Genomic DNA, 14,912 nt, shown 5'->3' with positions numbered 1-14,912 from the left:
GGGAAGTTTTTGATTGCTAATTCAATCTCCTTACTTATTACAGGTCTATTCAGATTTTCTACTTCTCCTTGACTCAGTCGTTAGTTCACATGTTTCTAGGAATTCATGCATTTCAACTAGGTTATCTAATTTGTTGGCATACAGTAGTTCATAGTATTTTCTATAAGTTTAAAAAATGTCTACAAAGTCAGTAGTGATGTCCCCTCTTTCTGATTTCAGTACTTTGAGTCTTCCCTACTTTTTCTTAGTCACTCTAGCTATAAAGATTTGTCAAGTTTGTTGAACTTCTCAAAGAATCAACTTTTGGTTTTGTTGATTCTATTGTTTTTCTATCTTCTATATAATTTATCTCTGCTCTAATTCCTATTATTTCCTTCCTTCTGCTAGCTTTGTGTTTAGTTAGCTCTTCTTGTTCTGTTTCCTTAAGGTAGAATTAATTATTGCCTTGAAATTTTTCTTCTTTTTTAATTTAGGCATTTACTGCTATAAATTTCCCTTTGAGCACTGCCTTTGCTATGTTCCATATGCTTTGGTAGGCTGTGTTTTCATTTTGTTTGTCTCTAAGTATTTTCTAATCTTCCTTGTGATTTCTTCTTTACCCATTGATTATTTAAGATTGTGTTAATTTCCACATATTTGTGAATTTTCCAGTCTTCCTTCTGTGATTGATTTCTAGCTTCATTCTATTGTGGTCAGAGAAGATATTATTTCAGTCTTTTAAAATTTACTGAAATTCATTTTTGTGGCCCAACATATGGTCTACCTTGGAGAATGCTTTCTGTGCCTTAGAGAAGAATGTGCATTCTGCTGTTGTTTACTAGGGTGATCTATGTAGGTCTGTTAGGTCCAATTGTTTTATAATGTTGTTCATGTCCTCTTTTTCCTTATTGGTTCTGTGTCTAGATGTTCTATTCATTTTTTAAAAAAGTTAAATAGCCCACAGTTTATTCAAATTTCCTTACTTTTTACCACTACCCCTTTTCTGTTCCAGGATCCCATCAGGACACATTACCTTTAATTATCACTGCCTCCTTAGGCTACTCTTGACTGACTTTTCCCAGACTTTTATTGGTTTTGATGTCCTTGACAATTTTGAGGAACACTGGCCAGGTATATTGTAGGATGCCCCTACTGGAAGTTGTGTGACGTTTCCCATGATTATAGTGGGGTTATAGGTTTTTGGAAGGAAGATCAAAGAGGTCAAATGTCATTTTCATCACATCATGCAAGTTTCCCTCTCTCCAAACAAGTTGTTTCAGGTCTCAGGAGCGTCAGTTTTCTTGAACGGGGTCACGATTTATGCTGGACACTTTAACCGTGGAGGGCAGACACTCAGTCAAAGCTGCTTTGGGTCCCACCACCAGGATCCACACACGGCTGTTAAGTTCCCCTCAGGGGGGCAGATGTATTTCCTGCTTCTGCGGAAGACCTCAATCCGGAGAGAAGGGCCCTCTATAAGTGGTGGCTTTGGGGATGGTGGAATCCTCAGAGGCGGGGTGAGTTCCATAGTCGCCCCCGACTCTTCATCCTCTGCCCCTATTTCCAGATTCCCTCTGCCTGGCACCCAAAGCGCCCGACCCTCGGCGCCTCCTGCCTCAAATCCCTGCCCCCCACGGCTGTGCAGCCGGCCAGAGACCTTGCAAACTCTGGACGGCCTGGGGGTTGTTCCAGGGCCCTTAAACAGCAGAATTGGTGACCCAGAAGAACCCCTGTGCGGAAGCTGCTGGTTCAGAGTGCAGGAGACACAAGGCTGGCTGGATGCGGCTGCAGACGCGCCTGAGCAAGCAGAGCGGAAGGGGCGGGGCCTGGGCGCCGGAAGAGGCGGTGCTCTCTTTCTCCCTGCCACAGCCTGGTCTGCGTTGCTCTCCGCGCTACTCAGGTCTCCGGGGCTTCGTCGTTGCTCCCGGCGCCCCTCAGGCCTCTGGGGCTTCGTGGCTCCAGAAGTCCGAGAGAGATTAGAGGCGTCAGAACCCAGAGGTCGTCTACGTCCAGCTGTGGGTGTTAACCACATTGGTGAGTAAGCCCGGAGCTTGCGCCCTCAGATATCCTGCTAGTTGCATCTCATCAGGTGCCGCCCATTCTATTCATTATTGAAAGTGGCCTATTAAAATTTTTTTTTAATTTTGACCGGTGTTGCGGGGGGCAGGTAATTAGGCTTATTTATTTTTAGAGGAGGTACTAGTATTGAACCCACGACCTTATGCATGCTAAACATGCATTCTACCACTTGAGCTATACTCTCCCTCCTGAAAGTGGCTAATTGTACTCTACAGCTTTATTGTAGAATTGTCTGTTTCTCCTTGTATTTATGTCAATATTTGATCTGTATATTTGGAGGCTCTTTTGTGAGTAAGTGTTTATAATTGTCGTATTTTCTTAACGAATTGATCATTTAATTAATATACAGTATTCTTATTTGTCTATTGTAGCAGTTTTTGACTTAAAAGTTTATCTTGTTTCATATTAGTTTAACCATCTGAACTCTTTTGGTTACAGTTTGCATGGAAAATCTTTTTCCTCACTTTTACTTTCAATCTGTTTGTGTCCTTGAGTCTAAAAATACTGAGTTATAAAAATACTGGCTTTTGTATTTACCTGTGTAGTTACCTTTACTGGAATTTTTAAATTCTTCATAGGGCCTCACGTTACTGTCCTTTCATTTCAACCTGAAAAGACTTCCTTCTGGTAGGTCAGGGCTGCTGGTGATGAACTTCTAATTCAGGTTATGTATAACTGGAAATGTCTTAATTTTACCTTAATTTTTGAAGGATAGTTTTGCAGGGTATAAAATTCTTGGTTGATAGTTTTTTTTCAAGTGGTTTAAATATGTCATACATGTTAGGTCTAGTGTTTCTATATAGTTCCTCTTTTGTAATTTCTATCTCTTTGTTATGTTCGTATCTTCTTTTTTTTTTTTAAGGTATTTTTTTGGTGGGGGAGGCAATTAGGTTTATTTATTCATTTACTTTTTTTAGATGAGGTACTGGCGATTGAACGCAGGACCTCATACATGCTAAGCATGTGCTCTACCACTTTGAGCTATACCCTCCCCAGTTTCTTATCTTCTTAATCTAGTGTTTTCCCTGACTTTCTTAGTTCTTTGTCCATAGTTACCCTCAGCTCTTTGAGTATATTTAAAACAGTATATTTAAAGTCTTTATCTAGTAAATCTAATGTCTGGACTTCCTCAGGCATGGTTTTGGTTGATTAATTTTTTCCTGTGAATAAGCTGTACTTTCCTGATTCTTTGTATACCTTATAATTTTTGTTGAAAACTGGGCATTTGTAGTATTATAATGTGGTAACTCTGGAAACCAGATTTTCTCTCTTCCCCATGGTTTGCTTTGCTTGATTTTGATGTCCATTTGTCTAGTGGCTTTCCCAGATTATTTTTACAAATACTATATATTTCTTGTGTGTGGTCTCTAAAGTTTCTATTTCATTATCTCAGTGGTCAGTAGGTGATCTGATTCAGATTTCCTTAAATGCCTGGAGCCAAAAGGAAAACAATATAGTACTCTCTCAGTCTTTGTAGTTCGGCTCTGAGCTGGGCACTTCTTCAGCACTGAACTATGCTGCCTATAACTCTGCCTCAGGATTTACCTTCTGTTTGTGTGGCGCCCACAGAGTAATTGGAGGTGGAGCCTAGGGACATCACAGGTCTTTTTGGAGTATATATTACACTCTGTTTTTCCAGAACATGCAGTGGTCCTTCTGAGCCCTTGTTCCCCCAATAACCCTTCTTCCTCTCCTCTTTTCTTAGGCTTTTTAAGTTCTGTCAGCCACTTGTCCCACTTGCCATCCTTTGTCCTAGGAGGGCATGAAGTGTATATGACTTTAAATCTTTCCATAGATGCTGCTGCTACCTGGAAAACCACTCCGGCTTGGGTGTGTGTGTGTGTGTGTGTGTGTGTGTGTGTGTGTGTGTGACAAGGGAGAGAATAAAAAGAGTCAACCTCTGAGCCATTCCTCAGAGAACCATCAGACAGGTCAAAACACATAATCACAGTTTTTAAGAACAAGGGCTGTATTAGCCCCATAGCATTAGTAAGCCACACCAGGAATGCAGGTCGTCATCCCCCACAACCGCTACTGCTAGCCTGGGGAGTGAGAAATTAGAGTCAGATGGTAAAAATGTGACAGTCAGTGTTCTCTAGCTGAAATTCAGTGTCCATTTTTCTTCATTAAGCATCTTTCTGGTTGCTGTAAATTTTGGATTAGATTTTAGAGTCCCAAAAAGCTGACTAAGTCAGTCTTTGCCAACTTATGGTTGTTTCAGTGGAGGGAATGATTCTATAACTGTCCTACTCCATCATTTTCCATGATGTAGCCTGGTCTCTGCTTTTTATTTTTTATTTTTTGAGGGGAGGTAATCAGCTTTATTTGTTTATTTCAGTGAAGGTACTGGGGATTGAACCCAGGACCTCCTGCATGATAAGCAGGCACTCTACCACTGAGCTATACCCTTCCCCTACTTATTATTAACTTTACATTTTTATTGAGGTAGGATTTATTAATAGGTATATACAGGTTGATGAATTTTACGTATATATACACTCATGCAGCTGCCACTCAGATCAAGACCTAAAACATTTTCAGTTCCTTGAGAGGTCCTTTCATTTCCATTTCAGGAAAGTTATTTATTCTCTCAGGTAACCATTATTATGATCTTTAGCAGCATAAGTTTGTTTTGCCTGTTGTAGAACTTCCTATAAATAGAATCAAGCAGTGGGTACTCCTCTGAGTCTGGCTACTTTTCTCAGCCTAATATTTTTGGGACTCATCCATGTTTGCGTGTAGCTGAAGTTCATTCCTTTTTTATTACTGAAACAATTCCACTGTATGACTATATCATGGTTTATTTATCCATTCATCAATTGATGGGCATTTGGGTTATTTCCAGTTGGGTCTGTTATGAATAGAGCTGCTGTAAACATTCTTGTATGTGTCTTTTGGTTGATATGATGCATGGACTTTTTTTCTCTTTGGCATATGTTTGGGAGAAGATTGTCTAGGTCACTTGACTCTTGGGAGATGCCCTGTCCTCTGCACCCAATGGCTTTTTCTCTGTGTCCAGTCAGCCTGAACTCTGGTTTGGCCTTTTAATTCTTGAACCCCACAACTCCCAGGAATTCTGTGGCTTTGCTCTGCTGGCTTCTCTCCACCCCATTTAACTTTTACTTGTTGGCTCTTTAACTCTTATTAAGCCCCAACTGGAGTCCTCTCCTTCTAGGACCCTTCTGGGCCCTCTTCTCCATTGGACTTAGCTGTCCACCTTGGCCATCTCCTTCCAAAGCCTTGACTCTCAATCCAGTAAATATGGAATCCAAGGCTTGACCTTCAGCCCTGCCTTCCCTTCTAAAAGTGGACCAATGGCCAGCTACTTGTTGGAGGTCTCTGCTTGGGTGGCCCCAGACCCCTCACATCCACACTTTCCCAATTACCCTTTCTGTCATCCCTCAGCTCATTCTCTCTTGTCTTCAGTGCCCACCTCTTCCAGCCACACAAGTCTGGGTGCCCCACTTCCTTCACCCTGTCCATTTCCTTTCCCCCAGCAACCAGTCTGGAGAATCCAGGCATTGTCCACAGCACCTTTCTAATGTCTTGGGGGAGCCTCTGCTCCTCTCTAGCCCCATGGCCACTATCCCAGTTCAGGACTTAGTATCTCCTTTCAGTATCCTTGCTGGGCTTCTAACCCCCAGCCTTGCCTTTGTTTATCAGCTTGGCCTGTGGCTCTATCCATGGTCTCCAAAGCCGGCTCTGGCTATGTCTGCCTCAGCGGTGAGGCCATGCTTTGGGCCCTACTTTTGGGCCTGGACTGCAGCTGAGCCAGGCTGGGGCGCCATTCCTTAGCACTGATCGTGCATGGCGGACACGCTCCGTGGCTAGGGTTCACAGACAGGTTTTTTGAGTTAGGGATTTGGAAGGGGCCCCAGCACTGGTTGCAGTTCAGAGCCCGTGAGGCGCTGGGTAGACCCTGCGTGAGCTCATCTTTCCTGGGGCAGCTGGACTCAGGGCTGAGCCTGCTGGGGCCGCGGGTTGGAAAATTTCACACTCAAGCTCACCACTTGGCTGGCCTATGGGTGTTTGGCAGCTCAGGTAACTTGTGGTGAGGCCTCAGTCAACCTTTTCCTCCAGCAAGTACTACAGGGGCTGGGGCCGCCTCTAGATGGGTCACAAATTGGGGTCTTGGGGGGAACCTTGAGGGGCAGACCCTACTAGGAGAGGCTTGTGCTCTTGCTGGGGGAAGGAGATTCATAAGGAAACAACGAGAGAACGAGATTGGCAGGACTTTTTTCTTGTGGTGGGGGGAGGTGGTGTTGATCATTTGAGATTGGAAAGCTAATTTATTTGTTCTGTAGTGTGCCCACAACCCTCTGGAAGAGATGCAGTAATACATCTTAGAGAGACAGTACTTTATCAAGGTTAGGAGCAAGGGCTCTGGAGCCAGACTGCCTGAGGCCAACGTGTAGCTTGGCCACTTGCTAGCTGTGTGACCTTAGGCAGGTTGCTTAACCTCTCTGTGCTTCTATCACCTCATCTATAACATGGCAATAACAGTATTAGCACCCATCTACCTACCTTATCAGATATTTGTAATCATTAAATACATTAATCGAAGTAAAGCATTTAGGACAATACCTGACATCTAGTGGATACCCAACACATATTTTCATTGTTATCAGTATGCTTATTCCAGCCCACCTCTACACACCCTCCCTCCATGCTAATGCTACTCTAGCCCCTCAGTGGTACTTTGGCCCTTTTTGTCAATGCTAGGGAACTCTTACTCCTCCTTCAGATCCAGCTGAAAAATCGCCTCTTCTGGGAAGCCTCCTTCAACTCTTGAATCCTTTTCTATGTTGCATCAACACTTCACTTGTTCTTTTTAATTTTAAATATCTGTTTATCTGTCTGGCGTTTTTACCAGCTGATTAGCAACTTGAGGGCAAGCCTGTGTCTAAACCATTTCCTTGTTCCTGATACTCCCATGCCTCTAGGGTGTGCCCCAAATAACCGTCTGATAACTGTTTGTTGGATAAGTAATTGAAAGAATTAATGACACACAATAAGAAAATGTAATAAAAGAGAGAGATAAAATCGTCCAATGTGGCAGGTACAATGTTGTGTTTGACCAGGCTGAAATGGCAATGATGCTTCCGAGAGCCAAGGCCGTTGGGCTGCCATGTTGTAAGATCCTGTGGGTGGCAGCAGTTAAGGCAGGCTTCCTGGTGGAGGAGGGGCAGGAGTGATAAGCCTAAGCTGGCTCCAGCTGGCTCCAAAGATGTCAAGCGCTGTGGGATTGGCAGCCAGTGCTCCCGTGGTCTATCCTGGCCCATTCTGCTGCCACTTTGGGGCCGGGGGAGGTTGGCAGAGTGTGAACCCCAACTCTGGTTCGGGGAAAGGGCTTGAATGTGAGATAGTGGTGGTGAGGACCAGCCCCCATTCGGGTGACACACGGAACCTCTTAGAATGGATTTCATGCTCCCTGCCCTAATGTGGACCATCTCCACTGTGCTTTGGCAAAACAGAGGCCTTGCTCCAGCCTTCTGAAACCAATTGGAAACAAACTTTCCCTCCCTGCCCTTCCCCCAACGTTTTTGGAGGCCAAAAAAAAAAGGGGGGGGGGCAGAACCAAGCAGAACAGGATGGCTAAGGGCCTTGGGACCCTGCTCCCTGCAGTGAGCAGAGTGGCCACTTCCTTGGATGAGTGAGAGCCAACTTGGGCTATTTCTCCAAAGTCGCACTCCCCATCCATCTGTCCATCCTGCCTGCTTGCTAGGGAGGCTACAGACAGGGCCCGGCAGAGCAATTCTGGAATTGAGTCAAAACTACAGTCTCACTCAGTAGTGTTAATGCCTGCCTATTGCCCTATATCTATCAGATTTGTGCTCTGTAGCCTTCCGCCCTGACCCTAGTCCCCACTACTCCTTCTTGTGCTCTGTCCTCTCCCCAGTGGTCTGCCTGGCTTCCAGGTCGGGCTGAGAGGGCCCAGCTTCTCCCGATTCCCTGGGTACTCGCCCTGGCTCTTCTCCTCCACTGCCTGGGTGACCTCAGCCAAGTCCTTGCCTCTTTGAGCCTCTGTTTCCCAGTGGGTAAAATGGAGAGAGTGAGAGTAACTGCCTGTGTAATGGGGGAGGTGGGAAGGCACACCTGTGGGTTACCGCCATTGTGCTTGGCCATCACCAGTATTGAGCTTCACCTCTGTTCCTCCAGTTCTTTGCAATTCGTGGTCCAACTATGGGCCACCTCCTTAAGAAACCTCCCTGGACCACTGTAACCCCCATGGATGCCATGTCAGTATTATACTCTGCACCACTGAGCACTTAACGTGCATACCTGGTTGTATTTATTTATCTGTTTATTTCAGAATAAAAGCATGACATTGGTGGCCAAAGGTCTGGGTTGGAGTCCCTTGCTATACCACTGCTGTCTAGCTGAGACAAGAGGCAGCCTGCATCTTCTCTCCAGGCCTCAAGTTCCTCATTTGTAAGTTGAGATGGTTGTAATCATACCTACCTCCCAGACTTCTTATGGGGTGCAATGGGATACATGCATGTGAAAGCACTTTGTAAACTATAAAAAGGACTTGGTCATGATGCTTCTTTCTGTTCTGTTTCCACTTTGATGTAAGTTTCCTGTGGGAATGACCTGCATCTCACTAAGCCAGGGTGGCCAAGCCAGGAGAGTGTGGTCCCAAGCAGGTGCCCGGTGACTGGTCCTGCTGGACCCCACATGGGGAGGCCCTTGTGTCCTTTTATGGGAGCAGGCCAGGAATGCTGCTGTGACCCAGATGGCCCACAGGAGTACTGGTGGAGGGAGGCAGCGGTGGCAACCTTGTGGAGTGATTTCCGGCTCTGGTCCCCATCTAAAGACATCCAGATGGTTGCTTGACAATGTTATCCGGGAAGCCAGTTGCCAGACATGAGGGCTCTGAAAAGAGGTCCAAGAAGACACAACCAGAGGACACAAGAGGACACATCGGATCACTGAAACATTGGATTGCCCAAAGCCCAGCTAGAAACCGTCAAAATACTAACAACCCAGTGGTAAACAGAGCCACAGTGATCAGATTGTGAAATGGAGTGCCAGAAAATTCTGAATAATTGAACTATGAAAATTATGTTTTGTAAGTGAAGAAAGGAGGCTGCTTTGTGTGGTGGGGTGGGGGTCAGAGACTTAGGCTGGGCTGGAGAAGGATGTCTTCCTGAGGGCCATACCCAGGCCAGACTGGGGCTGCGTCCTCCCCATGTTCCCTGTGCCCAGCCAGAGGCAGGGTCCAGAGCAGGCATCAGCGAGATCCTGGAGGGCCTCAAACACTGTGGCCAGGAAGTTGTTATTTTTAAGACAGTGGCAGCTGTGGAGGGGTTTACAAATCTCAAGTATTTGGACTTGAGCCATAGTGAAGAAAAGATTGGGTCGGGTAGTCCTTAAAGTAAGTGAAGTAGTAGGAAGGGAAAAAGCCAAGAGATAATAGACAGAAGCCAGGGGAACTGGTGCCTGGCTGGATATTGTAGATGGAGGGTGGTGATGCTTGAGGATAACTCTCCCACTTAGGGATCAGGAAACCGGGTGGGTAGGGAACAGGAGGAATAGGCTTGGGACAGAAAAGAATGATCTCCATGTGGGGCTTATGGAGTTTGAGGTGGGCCGGCCAGCTGGACATATCGAGAGGGGTTTGAACATGTGCAGGTTGGGATTTGCAGTAAAACTCTAGACTGGAGTTTGAGGCTGTCATCTAAAGGTGGATTTCTCACAAGTAGACCCTGAAATGTGAATTTTTGAGCAAAAGATTTATTAAGAAAGTGCTCCCAGGAGAGCCTGGAAAAGGATGGTGGTGGACATAGGACGGCACAGAGGAGGAAGTCAAGTAAAAAATGTGATCTCGGGTGCAAGCCCTTATAGCCTGACTCCGCAGGAACTCTCAAGTGTGCCTTATGCTTCCTGGCCTGAAGCAGGTGAATTGGACTTTCCTGAGTGTGATTGTTCTGCCTGTGTTAGCCAGTGGTTGGGGACTGTGGCAGCGAGGGGTAGGAAAATTCCTGGCATCTGGCTCCCTGAAAATGCAGCGAAGCCTCCAGCAGCCCAAGGGCAGTCCTCCAAAAATGGAGCATGAGCTCGTTGTTGGATGGGAGAGCCTACCAAGGCCAGGGACACAGTGGTCTGCAGTGAGGAAGATGCAGCACATCGTCTACTCTCCAAGTCAGCAGCACGTTGACAGTCATTGAAGCTGGCATGAATGGGTTGGCCCTGGAGAGATCAGAGCCAAAAGAGGAGAGCACTGAGAGTGGCACCGTGGATGACACTGTCAGTCCAGGCTCCTGGCTGGAAGGGGCCTTCGATAGGATTTTCAGTACAAAAGAGAGACAGTCTTCCTTGCAGCTGCCAAGTATCAAATCTCAGAGAAGACTAATTGTCCTGCTGGGGTCATATGCCCATCCCTGAACCCATCACTATAGGGCATCCTATCCTGAAAGGACCCACTGTTGGCACCATTATTCTGCTCCAAACCATCCGCTTCCCAGGTCTCTCCCTCTCTCCCTTTCTCTTTTATACTTCACCCAGACCTAAGTCATAAGACTATCTCCGTGAGAGGGGACAGGGAAGGGTCAGCCCCTCCAAACCAGATGAAAATTCTGATTCTCCATGAGAAAAAGGGTTTGGCTTTTGAAAGAAAGGAAAGAAGTGCTGGATTGATGACCATGGACATCCTTTCTACCTGCTGGTGGCCACTTGGCCTCCCCTTGTGTTTCTAAGATGGGGATGCCCTCTCCCAAAGGTCTCTAGGAAGAGCAAGTTGGATCCTAGGAAGGGTGGATGGGGAAAATGGAGGGCCATGTGAGTCCTGCCCTTGAGAGAGAAAGAGATGAGGAACAAGCCTTGGCTGGGTGGCTGGAGCATGTCTGCAATCTGGCCTTGGGACAGGGGAAGGGGCAGAGGCAGGCCCTAAATTGAAACCCCAGGGGTCTAGGCTTGGGGTTTGGAGACACTACTCCTGGAAGATGGTTCATGGGGCAGGTAGAGGAACAGACATTTCCCATTTCCAGCCTCACAGGGGGAGCTGGGCAGAGATAGAAGGAGGATCTGCCAGCTGCAAGGGCTGTTCCAGTAGTCAGGCAGGGGGACACAGCTGGCATCTGAAGCCAGGGGAGGTTTGATGGTGGCCCTGGAACTGTAACCCTGCTGTTGGACATAATAGACCTGGGGCACTGGTTAGCCCCAAGATACAGGGAGGCAAAGAGCATGCCATTCCTACAGGGACAGATAGTAAATGCCATTCCTACAGGGACAGATAGGGCTGACAGTGGGCCGGAAGGGAGACAGGAAGGGGTAGCTTAAGGATCCGGGGTTTCTTTTAGAGGTGCTGAAATGTCCTAAAATGGACCATGCTTATGGGTATGCGTATCTGTCGGTATACTGAAAACCACTGAATTGTACACTTTGAATGGGTGAGTTATATGGCACGTGAATTATATCTTTTTTTCGTTATTTCAGTTTTATTAGGTAGAATTGTTACAGTTTGACTGCACATATACAACATATTGCATACAAATACATATACACAATATACTGCACATATATTTTAATTAACACATGTGTACTATTCATTGTTTCCAAAAACATTCAGAGCTTTAGCTCTTCAAACTTACACAGCCATCAGAGGAATAAAGCCAACCACAAAATAAGGATTAATTCGAAAAGATACGTACTCCTTGCTATTAACAGCAACATTATTTATAATTGCCAAGATGTGGAAGCATCCTAAGTGCACATCAACAGATGAATGGATAAAGAAGATGCAGCATATACATGTAATGGAATACAACTCACCCATAAGAAAGAAGGATATTTTGCCATTTGCAGCCCTTCATTCCCCCCCCCCCTTTTTTTTACTTCAAAAACCAGAATTTTATAACTGGCATTAACATTTCCATTGCATCAAAAAAACAACAAAATACCTAGACATAAACTTAACCAAGGAGGTTACCTATACTCTGAAAACTGTAAAACATTGATGAAGGAAACTGAAGATGATACAAAGAGATGAAAAGATAATCTTGTGCTCTTGGATTGGAAGAATCAACATTATCAAAATGGCCGTACTGCTCAAAGCAATCTGCAGATCCAATGCAACCCCTGTCAAAATACTCACAACATATTTCACAGACCTAGAACAAACAATTTCAACATTTATATGGAACCATAAAAGACCCTGAACTGCCAAAGCAATCTTTTGTAGGTCTTCTTTTTTTCCCCCTCCTCTTTGTTCTCTTTTCTTATGGTTTGGTAACTAGAGAAGTTCCTTTAACATTTGTTGTAAAGCTAGTTTGGTGGTGCTGAATTCTTCTAGCTTTTGTTTATCTGTGAATCTTTTAATTTCTCCATCAAATCTGAACGAGAGCCTTGCTGGATAGAGAATTCTTGGTTGTAAGTTTTTCCCTTTCATCATTTGAACTATATTGTGCCACTCCCTTCTGGCCTGAGGAGTTTCTGCTGAAAAATCAGCTGATAACCTTATGGGAGCTCCCTTGTATGTTATTAGTTGCTTTTCTCTTGGCTGATTTTAATCTCCTTGTCCTTGATTTTTTTCAATTTGATTACTATATGCCTTGGTGTGTTCCTCTTTGGGTTGATCCTTTGAGGAACTCTATGCTACCTGGACTTGGGTGACTGTTTCCTTTCTGAAGTTGGGGAAGTTTTCGGTTATTATCTCTCCAAAAATTTTCTCAGGTCCTTTCTCTCTCTTTTTCTGGGATCCCTGTAATGTGAATATTAGTGTGCTTCATGTTGTCCCAGAGTTCTCTTAAACTATCCTCATTTCTTTTCATTCTTTTTACTTTTTTCTGTTCTGCAGTAGTGATTTCCAGTCATCTGTCTTCTAGCTCATTGATCCGTTCTTCTGCCTCATTTAGTCTGTTCTTGGTTCCTTCTAGTGTGTTATTCATTTCAGCAATTTTATTCTTCAACTCTAGGTGTTCTTTATATTTTCCAACTCTTTGCTGAAAACTTTGCTCTGTGCATCTGTACTCCTCTTGAGTTCTATGAACATCTTCACCATAATTACTTGAAACTCTTTCTCAGATAAATTGCCTATCTCCTCATCACTTATTTCTTCTGGGATTTTATCTTGTGCCTTGGCCTGGGAGATATTCCTCTGCCACCTCATATTGTTTATCTTTCTACTTGTATTTTTAGGTAAGTTAGTTATGTCTCTCGACCTTGGAGAGGTAGCCCTCTGTGGGAGACGTCCTATGTGCCCCAGCGGTACACTTCTCTCTTGCCACCCAAGGGACAGGGTCCAGCCAGTCCCAGTGTAGAGTCTGGCCTGTGTTTGTGGATTCCTTCCACAGGCTTTAGGATTGTTGTTTTCTTATTTCTGGTATCTGCCCTGGTGAATGAGGCTGGACTAGTGGCTTATGTAGGTTTCCTGGCAGGAGATGATGCCTGCCCACTGCTGGGTGTGAATTATATCTTAATAAAGCTTTGTTGTTATATTTAAAAGAGTGTGCCATTTGGGACAGGTCACAGAAAAGGGTGCTTGGCAGAGAGACTGAACCATAAGGCTCTCCTGTGGGCTGGCTGGGGCCCCTGTAGAGGGGTAGAGGCAGCTATTGCTCAGATGTTCCCTTGGGTCCCCAGGCAAACTGGAGCCTGATGGCGCCAACTTCAGACCCCACCTTCTGTTGGGACTATGGGGAGGACTCACTTGTCTGAGCCCCCAGTTATATCACCTACTTGTCTGCAATAGCTCCTGAGTGGGGAGCCCACTCTCCTCTGTATACCCTCCACTCTGTAGTCAGGGCACCTTTGCAGATGCAAAGATACTTGGATCATCCCGTGATTGACATGCACATATGGCCTTTCTGCACATCTGGACCCTGCTGACTTATTACATTGACCGCATTCCATCCTTTGAACTTGACATGGCCTCAGGGCCTTTGCACTTCCTGTTCTTAGTGACCAAAACTCCTTTCTCCTCTTTTGGCCTGGGAAATGCGAGTGGTCCCTACTTCCTCTTGTGCAGACCACTTCTCCCCATGCGCAAGTATACATTCCTGTCTGTTTGGAATGTAAGAATCTGTGTGTGCTCGCCCTACCCAGAACACTCAATAAAAATGTGTTCAGTGTATAAAGGAATTTTCTCTCTGGCCTTGGAAGGCTGGAGCCTGCAGAAGAAATCTCCAGGACTCCAGGGTAGACTATTAGATATGAGCATATGGGGCCAGCAGGTGAATCCCATTTACTGGAGTCATAGCCCAGTGAGTCCTGGGTCCTGAGGTCACACGTCTCTCTGTGGCCACCACCCTGGAGGTCAGAAAGTCTGGCTGCTGCAAGTTTGCAGACTTGGGGCGGGGCAGTCCTGAGACTGCAGCAGGGGTGAGTTGGAGCTGGAGACTCTGAGGGTAAAGAGATGCTTTGGCCTGGAAAATCACATCACGAGCTCGAGGCTGGCCTCAGGACAAGGCAGGGAAATTGCTGAGGGGCTGGCGTTCCAAGAGGCGGCCTGTGCAAGAGGAGAGACTAATTCTTGGAAAGTAGAAACCCCCATGGGGCTGCAGCGGGTCTTTGAGCCGCTGGCGAGCACCATTCTGGCTTCGGGACCATCCAGAGTGGTGAAAACAGAGTGGCTGGGGATTCTGGCCACCTCACGGTGAGGACAGGACAGTGAGGTCCAGAGGACCAGGGCCATCCTCTGCGGCAATCTGGAATGCAGGCCCAGGTATCCTGGCTCCTGGCCTAGCCTCTTTTCTTCCTGTCAGGCCGCCACCACTGCCTCTTCCAAATGGGAAAATCCACGTGGCATTTCTTCTTGATTCTGGAAGGGATGATATAGCGGTTGTGTGGATGCTCACAAGCCTTCGCGTGTAAAGTAGGTTCCCTTCCTAAGCATCCTTGGGTGGGTTAATTCT

At 45.8% G+C, this 14,912-nt stretch overlaps 1 protein-coding gene and 1 non-coding gene across 3 annotated transcripts in view; one reads left to right on the top strand and one right to left on the bottom strand.

The window, feature by feature from the left end:
- The first annotated feature begins 1,205 nt into the window (after nucleotides 1-1,205).
- Nucleotides 1,206-14,912, top strand: part of LOC116657453 — a 50,468-nt gene continuing 36,761 nt past the window's right edge. Inside the window, exons 1-2 of one of the 2 annotated variants that reach the window (XR_004312524.1) lie at nucleotides 1,206-2,013; nucleotides 8,372-8,490. Coding sequence is in view for 1 of the 2 variants with exons in the window: in XM_032459535.1 (XP_032315426.1) it covers nucleotides 1,224-2,013 (790 nt within the window). In the remaining variant the exon portion in view is untranslated. The remainder of the gene's footprint in view (nucleotides 2,014-8,371; nucleotides 8,491-14,912) is intronic. The other variant, XM_032459535.1, reaches the window with a different exon arrangement.
- On the bottom strand, nucleotides 4,397-4,468 carry TRNAD-AUC. The gene has a single exon. It is a non-coding gene; the product is annotated as a tRNA-Asp (tRNA).

This window comes from Camelus ferus, chromosome 18, assembly GCF_009834535.1.
Source record: "Camelus ferus isolate YT-003-E chromosome 18, BCGSAC_Cfer_1.0, whole genome shotgun sequence".
Lineage (NCBI taxonomy): Eukaryota > Metazoa > Chordata > Mammalia > Artiodactyla > Camelidae > Camelus > Camelus ferus.
The sequence above is the reverse complement of the archived record's forward strand: the minus strand, read 5'-3'. Positions and strand labels throughout refer to the sequence as shown.